The sequence below is a fragment of the Maylandia zebra genome, linkage group LG6 (assembly GCF_041146795.1).
Source record: "Maylandia zebra isolate NMK-2024a linkage group LG6, Mzebra_GT3a, whole genome shotgun sequence".
NCBI classification, from domain to species: domain Eukaryota; kingdom Metazoa; phylum Chordata; class Actinopteri; order Cichliformes; family Cichlidae; genus Maylandia; species Maylandia zebra.
Genome location: NC_135172.1, coordinates 44,403,899 through 44,418,020, shown reverse-complemented (window position 1 = coordinate 44,418,020; position 14,122 = coordinate 44,403,899). Strand labels below are relative to the sequence as shown.

Below are 14,122 nucleotides of genomic sequence, written 5' to 3'. Positions count from 1 at the left end.
ACATAATTCTGCTATACATCTCATTATCTACATAAGGGACCAGAGATATTAAAGTTCTTTGGATATCTAAAGTAGAACTCACATTTTTTTAACTACTTACATTTTTTAAAGGAGGTGATAAAAGCTTCACCTCTGACATTACCTCCACAGCTGCATTTGTGACAGAGACTGACAAGTTATAGCGTGAATCCATGATATGACTGCAACCTACATCTGGTATCTTTTTCTTGTTCTTAACCTGTAATAGCCCTTATGTTAATGGTAATACTTTAGCAACAGCAGAGTAATCCCCAAGTTAGCAACATACCTGAAGATTTTGTCGATAAGAGTGACGCAGCAGGTGACGCAGCAGGTGACGCAGCAGGTGACGCAGCAGGTGACGCAGCAGGTGACGCAGCAGATGACGCAGCAGATGACGCAGCAGATGACGCAGCAGATGACGCAGCAGATGACGCAGCAGATGACGCAGCAGATGACGCAGCAGATGACGCAGCAGATGACGCAGCAGATGACGCAGCAGATGACGCAGCATCTGTCACACTCGTGTTATCCTCATCTTCACTGTTTGATGCATCACTGTCAACAGCTACATTCTCTGGGAAACACAGCAACCATTTGGGAAAAAAAACATTAAGACTGCTCCTAAGCAATGTTACAAAGTATCACACAATAGGTGTTAGGGAGAGGAGGATAGCAGTAGTTAAAGCTCTGTATACATGTATACGTATTTGTCTGAAGGTCGTCAGTCATCCAGATAACGTTTTCTAGAAACTGCATCAATTGGACTTCTTCTTAGGTTAAAGTGTTTTATTACTCTGCCAGAGAGTTTCTTCAGTCTGCATAAAGTTGGTAGAACACAAATGTATCCACCAGGTGGGTTTCATTTCACACGTGACCTGAAAAGGCTTTTTACAAATGAGCCCTTTTCAGTCTCCTATTTGAGGCCTCCTACCAATTTTCCTCAGAAAGAAGCTCCTTTCATGAGTAATAAAACATTTGTAGACAGTGTGGAAGAACAGAACTTATCATCCACCGTGCTTACGGACGCACAGTCTTAGCTACTCTACACCAATGGGAGCTCTCATCCCTCATGCGCCATCTGCATAATACTGCATGATTTTTGAAATACTTCCGATTTTAAATACACAATTTATTAACACATTTCTTACCTTGTGGATCAATGTTTATTTCGTCAAGATTTCTTCCTTTGAAATCTGACAGCTGTCCTCGTTCCATGGCCATAAGGACTTTGCTTATCTTGGCCAGCTGTAACGTCCCTTCAGGCAGTCTGTAATATTCGCGATGCACTCGAATATCATGGCCAAGGAAGTCTGCCAGATTATCCATTTCATTGTCTTTTAAGTTAAGGATCTTGGACATGGTGGCCATGTGCTTCCTTAATTTAGTAGAGGACAATGCTTCTGGTTGTTTTGCTCCACAGCTCTGCGCGATCTGTCGAACAACATCTGACCCTCTGATGTGAGTAAGTGCTTTCGTTCTCGCAAACATGAAAGGATTTTCATCTAATACTTCACAATTTCGGCGAGTGTCAACGAGCAAATCCATTGATGTCATCATATCAGGTGTGAGGAGTATGGGGACTTTTCTTCCACGTTTGCCTTTTATCTCTATTCGTTGGAAGTGCCTACAAAGCTTCTTTTCCAGGTCAGTTAAAGCCAATTCAACATCTGGATGAGTCAATGAAGTGTCTCTCAATGTGAAAGCATTAAGAGTCATTTTGGAAACTTCTCCTTCTCTTCTACGGTTGAAGATAATCACTTCACACAATGTGATTTTTGCAAGTTCTGCCCAGTGCTTCTTATTTGGTTCTTCTTTGAGCTTCGTATGACACTCCGTCCGTTGTATGTTGAGATACTGGTGCATCTTCTTCACATCTTCAGTAAAGGGAAGAAGTTGTGGAGTATTCCATTTTGCCTCAGTCAGATTTCGGAGAGCCTTAGATGATATGCACTCACTCCATTTAGTGTCACAGATTTGCTTGAACACCTTTACATTGCGAATAGTATTCTCATCACCAGCGATCATTGCTTCACATTCTAGAACATCTGCTATTTTCTTGAGATTGTGGCCTAACTTCAGTGCCAAAGATGGTGTTTTGTATGTGTTTGTTTCCTCATTCAAGCCAGCAACATTTTTCACTGCTGCAATAACATGAGGGAAATTACCTGGTACAAAGAAATCAGACACCATTTTCAACTTGCCATTTTTCTGTCCTTGGAGCACCAGTCGCCCTGTCTCACGCATCTTCTGTCTGATATAGTCGTGTTTAGTGACATCATGTCCATGCTTATTGAAAAGATGCTCCCCAAATTTCAGTATGCAACTCTCTTTGCGGACAACATTTGTTATCTCATCATCATGCATGACTTGTACCAATTTCCAAAATTGTGCATTGACACTGTCTGGGACTGGCTCTGCATATTTACACGTAGCCTGGACTCTAGATGTTCCTGGCCTTAAACCTTTGACCTTCCTGCTGAGATGACATCTCTGCATGTGCCTCCATAGTGACCTTCTCTTGAAGTAACCCTGACAATTAATACAGTGCAAGTAATCACTGGGTTTCACAGGTACACTGGATTGTTGACGAGGTATCACCATTCCTTGTCCTTTTTTAATCACCTCATTATTGTGGGCACGGTTTCCTTGATTTCTTAATAAACTCAACTGTATTTTCCGCTCTTTAGACCCTACTGGGAAAGCCATTGCTTTTGCCACTTCTGGTTTATCTTTGTGTTTTGATTGCAAATGGCGTGCCATCTTGCTGAAAGGTTTACAGCAAAACTTGCAGTAGAACTTTTTGTTGTACAATCTGCCACCATGTTTCTTCTTCTTCAGTGTCATAACCGTCACATCAGAACAATCAGGTGAAGAGGACTCTCTGGTGTCATCAAATGAAGCAGATGTGTTTCTGTCTTCTGAATCAAGTGAAGAGGATTCTTTAGCATTTGAATTTGAGGAATTGCATTGAGTTCGGGTACACCTTCTCTTCAGTTGTCGGACATCTTCCTGAGAGTTACCTGAAGTAGTTTTCCGTGCTTTTTTCTTCTTTCTTTTGTGTTGTATGAGACTTTCTGCAGAACTGTCACTTTCTTCAGCAGTTTGAGGAACATATTCTTCCTCACTGATGTCCGTACTTGATATAGGTGGGCATCCAAGCATTTGTCTGGTAAGCTAAAAAAAGAAAGAAAGAAAATAGTTACATTTCAAGACCAGAGGTAGTACATTAGTCGTTGTAACAGCTGTACTGGTATTGACAGTTGTATTAATACCATTTACGGTACCACACATGTCACCACTTAATTTGAACTAGTCATATTAAGTAATCTTTCCTCTGCTGCATCACATTTACCAAACAACCCTGGGTGGCTTTGTCTGGATATGCTGTCATTACCCAAAGACTGTCAATACAGCTGCGATGTCAACTCATTAACAGTCACTTAGGTTAGTTTTAAACATCTGGGACAATGTGATCTCTAAGCTAACACTGTTTCTAGGAAATTGCTGAACTTCGTTTTCTTTTTGTATATATATATATACACTAATGTTTATAGAAATTGATTTTCTTTATTTAAATATATGATATAATTTTTACCTGGATCAATTACCTTTGAAGAACATCTTTTATGTTTGTAAGGTAGAATAGTATCTACTCAAGTATCAACTGTATTCCAGGTAAACTGAAGATTTTAGTAGTGCATTGAATTTCAGGATTGTCAGGGGATGAGACTGACAAATGCTTAATTAGTAGGCGACAAAAGCATGACAGTCATTTGTTGAGCTCCTTTTATCAAATTCAAAGAAATAAATTTTACTCATAGCGCATAAATAAAATGGGCATTTTGGAACCACCTTACAAGAAATAATGATACAAATGATCCTATCACAATGAAGAATCCCGTTGCCTCACTACACAAAAGAGACTTAAAATGTGTCACAGATAAAATATACGTAGGCTTAAAAATAACAGGTATCACCTTTTATGAGAACATACAGAATATAAAGTTGATCACAAAAGTCATTACGTACTTTAAGCTATTCCTTAAAATCTTTTATTGCTAACTAAATGCAATCATACATTACTACCTATGCAAATGCAATGCTAATTGAATTTAAGCAACTGTTATTACTGTAACACCTTGAAAACCTTTGTGAACTTGAAGCACTAAAACCTCTGAACTTCAGACACTAGAAAAGACATTAAACATCAGTGTCCCTGACAATATTGATAAATGAGAAACCCCTTGTCTCAAGCTTACAGTCGTTCTATCAAGGCGTGCTCGTAATCCAAGGTGACATGATTGTACAGGAGGTAGTTATTGTAATTATATTTTTTCACAAGACTTAGTTTTAAATTTGACTGTTACCGTCTATTCACTTTGTGCTCTGTGCACAAAAATCTGAGATCTGTAGTGGAGTTGTACGAATAAACTTACAATAACACTGTCTGTCCTTCTGAGCTCAGGTACACTTGTATCCACGTCAGAATCAGCTGAAGTGGGTTTAATGATAATGGAACTGTCGCTGTCACTGGACAACTGCTGTTCCATCTGAAAAGTAAACAGAAAAAGATACAAATAACAATTACAGATTACAGGTTGTGTAAAGCGCTTTGGGGTCCTTAGGGACTAGTAAAGCGCTATACAAATACAGGCCATTTACCATAAATATAAATTACAGAATAATTATTGCTACAACACAGATTTGTAATTATGTGTGTTTATGCATTTTTGCAGCAGTTGCTCTAGCAATATCACAATTGTTGTCAATTTCAGATAAGATGGGGTCACAGTTTTGATTTGGCCAGCAAAATATAAACTCTAAACAAGGGTTTGTTTGTTTTTGTCATTGTGAAAGGCTCACACTTTCCGGCAGGGTGGAAAGACCTTTCTGAGTATTACACTGTTTAGCATGTTGAGTTATCATAATACTGCTTTCTCATTGTGCTTCTGCACTGTACATAAAGCACCATTATTAACTGCAGATTTTATTATCAGCAGTCTGACAAGCTGTCACCACAATACACTGCTATGACCACCTTTCTCAACCTAAGCAAGTGAAGCAATAAAATCATACTATAGCATATGAAAATCATCTTCTGTATGACTCAGTGTAGCACATCTAAGCTATACTACTGCAAGATGTAATATACCTAAATCAATAAGTACACATATCAGAGAGCTGGCAGTCATGATGGAAAGAAGGAAGGTAGATTAATTGTGTGTGCAGGAGACCAGGTGCAAGGGAAGCAAGGCCAGGAGCAGTGGAGGTGGATTCAAGCAGTTCTACCAGGGTGTTCATAGGAAGAGAAATGGAGTAGGGGTAATCCTGAAGGAAGAGTATGTGAATAGTGTGGTAGAGCTGAAGAGAGAGGCCATGTTGAATGTTGTCAGTGTGTATGTCCCATAGGTTGGAAGTCAGGTAGACAAGAAAGAGGAGTTCTGGATTGAGTGAGATGAAGTGGTAGAGAGTTTTACTAGGAATGAGAGACTGGTGATTGGAGTAGATTTCAATGGACATGTAGTTGAAGAAAACAGAGGTGATGAGGAGTTGTTGGCTAGGTATTGTGTTAAGGATAGAAATGCAGAAGGACAAATGTTGGTGGATTTTGCCAAAAGAATGGAAGTGGCTGTGGTTAACTCATACTTCAAGAAGAGGGAGGAACATATTGTGATGTATGACAGTGAAGATAGGTGCACACAAGTGCGCAGAAGGTGCATAAGAGACTGTAAGGTGGTGTCAGGGGAGAATGTAGGTATATATGGCAGTCTGGGCAGTATGGAAGAGTTACCAGATGACTGGGAAAGTACAGCTGAAGTGGGAGGGCAATGGCCAAGAAAGCGCTTGGGGTATCCTCTAGACAGAGAAAGGATGAAAGGAAAATGTCCAAATGAAGAGGTTAGCAAAGAAAAAGTGTGATAGTCAGAGAGATTAAGGAAGTAGACATGAGCATTGGGAGTACAGCCAAGAGAGAGGTGGCAAAGACGAAGAAAAAGACAGAAAAGGAGATGTGCTAACAAGTCAAGAGAGCGTGTGACAGCAGGATGTTAGGGATAGAGTGAGATGGAGGCAGATGATCCGCTGTGGCGACCCCTTAAAGGAGGATCCAAAAGAAGAAGTAGTACAACTAACCTTCGTATCGAGGCTACGGTGTAGAAACAAGGTCCTCTCCCTCTGGTCGTTTAACCTTTTAATTTGTGCCCTCTCGTAGCATTGCTCACATACACTATGATGTCTCCTGAGTTTCTCGAGGCGAAGCAAGCCACGACTTTTAACCTGCAAACAAAGAAATAAATCAAAACCCTTGTTTTATTGTTTTTTGCTTTATTAGATAGTAGTGGAGAGACAAAAGACAGAACAAAGAGGGAATGAAAAACAGCAAAAAGCCTAGGTACGAAAAGAAGCCTTACTGCTAAGACAAGGCCTAATCATACCTTGTATTTAATTATAAACAACTGTATTACAATGAATGATTTGTTTTTACGGTGTCCTCAAACATTTTAATGTGGCTGACATTTGGAATTTTTTTTATTAAAATTAAGAAAAAACATAAAAATCAAGGCCACAATTTGATTTGATTCCACTTAGCTCTCACATTACAAGATGTACATATATTGACATAAATAAAATATATGGAAACAATCATCAAAACAAATACTAAGAATATTTATCACATCAGAAATCATGAATATGTATCTGCAGTGCATAAACTAATTTACTACCTTTTATATTGAGGTCCAAACTGGAGGAGTTTGCCTACTTAAAATCCTTCTACCAATTTAACCGTCTGAACACACTGCAGTCTAACCTTTACTTTAAGCTGAATGAACTGTACATATTACACATCAAACAATCCCAGAATGTTTATTTTCAACGGCAAAAACATAATGTGTGCATGTGATATTTTCAGCAATCATTCTTAGAGTCATTCTAGCACGATGTACACTGAATGAATAGTGGAAATTTCAATATTAATGGATTATTAATTGCAATATTGGCTTGACAGCTGTATAATGTGTAAGGTGTAGATGAGAACTCAAACAACCCTAAACTGCTCCTTAAATAATAATGTAAAGTGAGTATGTCAGCGTTAACCATGTGCAATGTCTATCACAGCTGTTTAAGTGCACAGCTGGTTTACTGGTCCATTTAAGAACCAAAAGAAGATGGCATATCCTACCTCTTTCTTGTGTGCAGGGTTAAAGGCATCTGTCCCATCAGCAACTGCAAAATTAAAAATGTTGACTTGGTTCAAGATGAACTAACAATAGCAAGTTGAGATTGTCTTTGAGCAATGTGTTTAATTTACAATATATTGAGTTTTGCCTTAAAATAGCCTAAACACTTGAAAGGCTGAATTTATTGGAAAAGAATAGTTGTGGCACAACCTCTACTTACACCAAATAAAATTATTTCTAGCAAAAAACAATGATTATTTCATGTTATTTACCTACAGTGACAGCAGAGTATCTGCTGAAGACACATCTGAATTGTAGCTTTTCATTTCTCTGGTGATTTGCAGTTCTATCTCAATGAGAATTATAACTGCATTTATTTGATATATTCAGGTTTGGAACCAATTGTACAATTTGCAATTTAAAAATGACAGAAGCCAATTTACAGTTTTACCAACAATGAAGAAAAAAAGCAAAATGTAGGGTAACACAGAGCTTTCTTACCTGTGCATTCAGCACTGCCATTGGTAGATGAAAAGCTTGGGCCATCCTCCTATCAGCACAAGTGAAACAGTTAGTCAAACTTTAAGGACCAACATAATCAAATTTCACTGTATTTCAGTGAGCTCCAGTTGTACAATTTGGCAGTATATTGATGTATGTTACTTTGTGACATCATAGCCTGTCATGGTGGTTATCATTACCCACAACATTTCCTAATATTTCCCTGTCTGTGAAATCTTTATGAAAGTACAGTCATTGCCAATATACAGTCAAGTGACAAAGCTACTAACTTAAATTCTGATGTATGATTAAAGCAGTACAATGACAGAAATATTTTACTACAATTTCTATGGCGATTTATTAGAATTTTGAGGGATGTAACAGATCATCAAAAACTACAGCAATAGCTTTGTCTTCTTTCCCTTACATACAAGGTTGATGTTTTGAACAGGTGGTCCTGTGATATATTACCATTCTTATATGGCTGAGCAGGGATGCTACACCTGGCAGAGGGAGGGACTGCTCTCATTGTCTAAGACAGGGGTGGGCAACTCCAGGCCTCAAGGGCCGGTGTCCCTGCAGGTTTTAGATGTGTCCTTGAACCAACACAGCTGATTTAAATGGCTAAATTAGCTCCTCAGCATGTCCTGAAGTTCTCCAGAGGCCTGGCAACAAACTAATCATGTGATTCAGGTGTGTTGACCCAAGGTGAGATCTAAAACCTACAGGACACCGGCCCTAGAGGCCTGGAATTGCCCACCCCTGGTCTACGAGCTGTTGTCAGACACAGTGACCAGAACCAGCTCAATTTTAAAGTGTGTAGTAAATTATAGATGCAGTACAGATGTACATACAGTCGGGTTTTCGTTTTAGCCTGTTCCTAACAATTTACAAACAAGCTTGTTGTGGTTAACGAGCTTGGTGACGTAGGTGAATGCAGACGCAGCATTATCATTATTCTGACAGCATGTCTCCTTAAGAAGCGTTTTATTAAATACCTTTTTAATTTTTTTAACCTTTGTCTTGTGTGCAGTAACATGTCAGGTCCCACAAACTAAAGTCTCAGCTCACCTACGCTCTCTCTGCCTGCTGCCCGCTCTGCGTGCGGGTGCTGAACCCTGCCCTCGGTCACAGACAGAGGACAGAGCATAAATCTCAACTGTATTCTCACATCTGCTAATTTCACTCACTGCTCTTTTCATGTGCTAATTAAATACAAGCTGGTTTGTCGCTCATCACCTGTGCACCGATCACATACTATGAAATAATGCGCGAGGCAGCTCACGTTCCTCCGCTGACCATGACGGTCACGGTTATGCGCCGTTCACGTGATAACCCTCCTACATGGTATCTTTTCACTGCAGCTCTAAGACGAGGTAGAGAAACATTAAATCTACTTTAAATAGTAGTAGTTCCACTAAAACACGATGTATGATGCTGAAGCTTTACAATTTTGAATTAATCCGTGCATATACGCGCATCTGTGCAGAGTGATAAAAAGGGATCGCGGATCAACTACAGCCGTAACACCATTGCAGTTTTAGTATAAATTGAAATATCAAGACAATAAAACAGCATATTTTGATGATTTGGTTTTAACGGTTTACTGTAACGGTGTAGTTTGCGTAATGTAACACTGTGTTGAAGGAAAGTATTTCGTAGCAACTAAGTACCAATAACAGAAATTCATTTTGAAAATACTATAGATGCATTAAAATAAAAATCACCACAGTCCGTAGTATTTTTACAGCCAATTGTTGCACCGTTTTAAACTTATTTTACTTGACAAAAGCATAGGCAGACCAAGATTTAACAGCAACTCAGTTAGCATCGTTGTTAGCTAACATTAGCTAACCATCAAGTCATACCATTAAGTTACAGCTGCACACGACACTTTGTGTGTTAATATAATGTGCAAACGCGACGCAAATTAACCCAAAAGCACAATATTATAATGTGACATAAGTCAAAACTTACCATTCTGGTTAATGCTGCACAGCTAGCTGTACTCCGCATATCGCACGTGCTTGCTGTCGGAAGCATGTCTGTCGTCTGTCAATGCGCCAAAGGAGAGCAGGTGTGGTGATCACAAAAGGAGCGCTTGATTTGGGACGAGGCACACACCAGATTAACTCCGCTCATTCTTACACATAGCGCACCGGACACTGACGGGTCATTGGTGTGTTAAAACAAAGTACAACGTCACTCAGCCATCTATGTGGGGGATGGGCATGGTCAAGGTGGGGACCAAAAATGTCAAGATATGTGTAAATTGCTGAGAACGAAGTAAATGACTCTACACATTACCTGCTAAGTGAGAAATACAATTTCTGAACTGAAATTGGTTTAATATGTATGTTAACAAATAACTGAAATAAAAATGTCAGACTGTAGACGTATGAAATTATTGTTTATGTTTTAAAACAAACTGCAATGTCACTCCGCCATCTTGACGTGCTGCAGTAGTCAGTAGGTGGGTGGGGTATGGGCATGGTCAAAATGGGGACCTCAAATGTCAGGATCTGTGTAATATATTAATGATTGCTGAGAAGAGATGAATCCACACATTACTTGCTTAATTAGAAATGCAATTTCCTAACTGATATTTGTTGAGTTGAAATGTACACAAAATATAAGCAGTAGCAAAATTAATTAAATGCAGGAATGAATAAATAATAGAAACAATACAAAAATGTAAACCAATCAACTACTACCAACCATTGTGATCACTAGACAGGTATTATTGTGAAGGACAGAATTGTGTGGACTCAAAAGTGATGCCAGGCAGGTTTCAATAAATGGTAAACTAAGTTTATTGTAAAAACCAAAAACAATAGTGGATGACACAACAGGTGAATAGAGGATAATGCGAATGTGATTGTAATTGTTTTTAAAGCCTTATATGACAAGGCAACTCCTTACCTCAGTGACCTGCAGCAATTGCAAAAACCAAAGAGATTAATAGAAACTGAGCTGACAGCGTTGTCCCGGGCCCACCCAGATCTGTCGGCTGGCCTGCATATACACATATATATAGTCTTTTTTCCTTCAAAGTTGGGGCCTTTACCAGAGGTCTGTGAGAATCAGGGTCCTATGTGGTATCTTAGGTGTCTTGGATGTTGTTCCTGAAATCTGGAGCAACTAACCCAGTCTGGGGGTCACTGGGTTCTGATTACCACAGGGACCACCGTTGCCTTTTCCCTCCACACTTTTTCCTAGCTCTTCTCATAGCCCTTGGTATTTCTGAAGCTCATTCTGCCTGATGTTGGCATCTCATGAGTTACTTGGTTAAAAAAAAATTAAAATGTACACCCTGCCTGCTAGCATCTTACACCATGGTGTGATGTGCTGGATTATTTTTAGGAGTCCTGGACAAGTCCTTAAAAATCCGAGCTGCTCTGGACCTACATCTCCTGTTGTAGATGTCCTGTAGGGAAGGGAGAGCAGACCTGTAGCAGTGTTCTGCCACACAGATCACTCTCTGAAGGGCTTTTCGTCCTTAACACAGCTGTTCCCATACCAGGATGTAAAGTTCTGTGTGAGGATGCTCTCCACAGCGCCCGAATAGATAGTCCTAAGGATCCCTGGAGAGACTCCAAACTTTCTCAGTTGTCTCAGGCGATACCGGCGCTGCCTAGCCCTTTTGGACTGTGAGCAGTCCATGTCAGTTCTAAGGAGATGTCAACCCCAAGGTACTTGAAGGACAGCACCCTCTCCACGTTGATGGCCAGGGGCTTGTAGTCTCGCCGCTTTCTCCTACTAAAATCCACCACCAGCTCCTTGGTCTTGCAGACGTTCAGTTGGAGGTGGTTTTCTCTGCACCAAGATGCCAGGTTCTTCACCTCGTCCATTAGGCTGTCTAATCGTTGTTGGAGATGAGGCCCAACACCACAGCATCATCAGCAAACTTCACGATGGCGTTTGAGCCTTGAGTGGCCACACAATCAAGAGGTGTAGAGGGAGTATGTAGTGGCAAGAGTACGCACTCCTGTGGCACTCCTGTGTTGGTAGTGATGCTGTCAGAGACACACTTACCCACCTTCACGACCTGCGATCTACCAGTAAGGAAGTCCAGCACCTATGCACACAAACTGTTGTTAAGTCCAAGATCCCCCAGCTTTGTGAACAGTCTATGGGGCACTATTGTGTCAAATGCTGAACTGTAGTCTACAAGCAGCATTCTCACATAGTTACTCCGTTTCATGTCCACGTGGCTTAGGGTGGTGTGCAGGACGTGGGAGATGGCGTCTTCTGTAGATCTTGTCGGTATGCAAACTGGAGTGGGTCTGTGCTGCTGGGGATGTAGGAGGAGATAATGTTGTTCAACAGCCTCTCAAACACCTTCATAACCACAGAAGTCAGTGCAATCGGCCGGCAGTCGTTAAGGCATGAGGGCTTGTTCTTTGGCATGGGGAGTATAGGTAATCTTTTGAAGCACGTGATGAGGTCACCGTCCTCAGTTGTCAGGCTGTAGTTAGTGCTGGCCACCTAGCAAGGTATGCTTTTGTTTCTTTTTGTATGTGGGATTCTAAGGTAATTGGTTGCTATGTTCCCTTCTGGTCATACAATTCCCTCAATTCTGAACATCTTCCCTCTCTTTATTTACCATTTACCATATTACTACATATCAAGTTTTAGTGACATTGCTATGTTATTAGAACAACAGAACTTAATGGTTTAGATCTGTGTCATTATGTTCATTTACCACTGGCATGTAGCTTGAAGAACATTAGAACTAACCCCAACTAAAAAAAAGAGAAAAGTTTTCTGGCTAAAAATTCATTCATATTACATTTCAAGATGCAGGTATGTACTAAATGCAAGTACGTGGCAGATGAAAGAAAGATGAGGATAAAAACAGGTGATAAAAAAGAGTATTTTATCACATTCAATTTTAATTTGATAATTCAGCACATGACTTAAAGCACACAGAGACACTTTAAGCCACAGCCAAGCTCTGTATTGTATATCTAAATGGGAAGTCATCCAGAAAATCTTGCATATCCTTTAAACAGGCTACAATCTGGATGATTTGGTGTTAAAGAGACTGTTAACAGTAAGAACTCAGAACATATTAAATCCACAATGCTGGATTAGATTTAGATTCAGATCAGGATAGGAAAATTTAATACTGGCCATAGAGTGACAGTTGTCAGAAATCACAGTATATCAATTCATGTTGCTAATCATCCTTTGGCTACCCTGAGGTACCCTTGAGCATGGTACCATCCCCCACATACTGCTCCCCGGGCGCTGGATTGGTGGCTGCTCACTGCTTCACTGAGTGAATGGGTTAAATGCAGAGACTAATTTCCTACAGGATCAATAAACCATATCATATTATTATTATTATTAGTAGTAGTAGTAGTAGTAGTAGCTAGAGAGAGGTCAGAGAGTACATTATGACACCTCATTGCGATGAACTAATCACAGGGAAAAACTGAATTAAAAAGATAACCCCAATTAATCATCTTTCATGGTGCCCTTTAATCTTATGTAAAAAGCCCATTACCCCTTTTCCACAAAGCCAGTTCACGTATCGATTCATGCTAAACTTGGAACTTAGTTTTGTTTGCATTTACACTGCTAGAGAATCAGCTTTTAGCCAGGACAGCTGGTTCCAGGCTGGCACCAACTATTTGCTGTGTACAACTCATAACCCATTCAGGGAATTTTGAAGGCAAGGTGTGTTTTAAGATATTTGAATAAAACTCAATAGATGACCACAGAAAATGGGGAGTGATGGTGGTGTGGGCTTCATTCCCTGGGGGCTTTGAACTTCCAACAGAAGATGGCACATGTGCAGGGTCCGGAGAGAACAAAGATGTGAGTAAAATGGTAAAATGGTAAATGGCCTGCATTTGTATAGCGCTTTTCTAGTCCCTAAGGACCCCAAAGCGCTTCACACTATATTCAGTCATTCACCCATTCACACACACATCCACACAGTAGAGGTCCAGAGAGAGTACAGAAGACTCAACAGATGAGTGTATAGGAAAAGGCATTACAGGTGTCCTGATGGAGGTACTAATGTTGTATTTTACCAGTGTGTGCTTGGCACTAACTGCCATGAGTGGCTTGTGATAGTTTGAGCAAGTGAGTTCACCTAATGATGTGCTTTATTTGACATTAGCCTAGATGCTAATTAGCAGTAGCTAATCACCAATGTTGATCACTAAAGTCGACTGTGGTAGTACACCTAGCGGGAGGTGCTACGAGCTCACATGGCTTGTAGCTGTGCAAGAGAGCAAGCTTGGGTGAGCTAGCGGGGAATATCTCCTGCTGCAGTAGCCTTAAAAAAAAGAATATTGTTCGTTCTCCTGCCAGGTAAAAATCTTTTTCGTATGTATATTATACTATTCCATGTGTTATCATGTGTTTGCTATGATGTGATGTGTAGTAATGGTTATTTAGGTGCTAAT

At 40.1% G+C, this 14,122-nt stretch overlaps 1 protein-coding gene across 2 annotated transcripts in view; it reads right to left on the bottom strand.

The window, feature by feature from the left end:
- The window catches only part of LOC143419110 (uncharacterized), a 15,606-nt gene extending 2,252 nt beyond the window's left edge, over nucleotides 1-13,354 (bottom strand). Inside the window, exons 1-8 of one of the 2 annotated variants that reach the window (XM_076885420.1) lie at nucleotides 9,678-13,354; nucleotides 7,701-7,749; nucleotides 7,202-7,245; nucleotides 6,154-6,297; nucleotides 4,458-4,571; nucleotides 3,042-3,195; nucleotides 1,170-2,939; nucleotides 308-595 (exon numbers count right to left, since the gene is read on the bottom strand). In XM_076885420.1, coding sequence (XP_076741535.1) covers nucleotides 308-595; nucleotides 1,170-2,939; nucleotides 3,042-3,195; nucleotides 4,458-4,571; nucleotides 6,154-6,297; nucleotides 7,202-7,245; nucleotides 7,701-7,749; nucleotides 9,678-9,743 — 2,629 coding nt within the window. In that variant the 5' untranslated portion in view covers nucleotides 9,744-13,354. Of the gene's footprint in view, nucleotides 1-307; nucleotides 596-1,169; nucleotides 3,196-4,457; nucleotides 4,572-6,153; nucleotides 6,298-7,201; nucleotides 7,246-7,700; nucleotides 7,750-9,677 lie in introns of both variants that reach the window. The other variant, XM_076885419.1, reaches the window with a different exon arrangement.
- Between the last annotated feature and the right edge of the window lie 768 nt (nucleotides 13,355-14,122).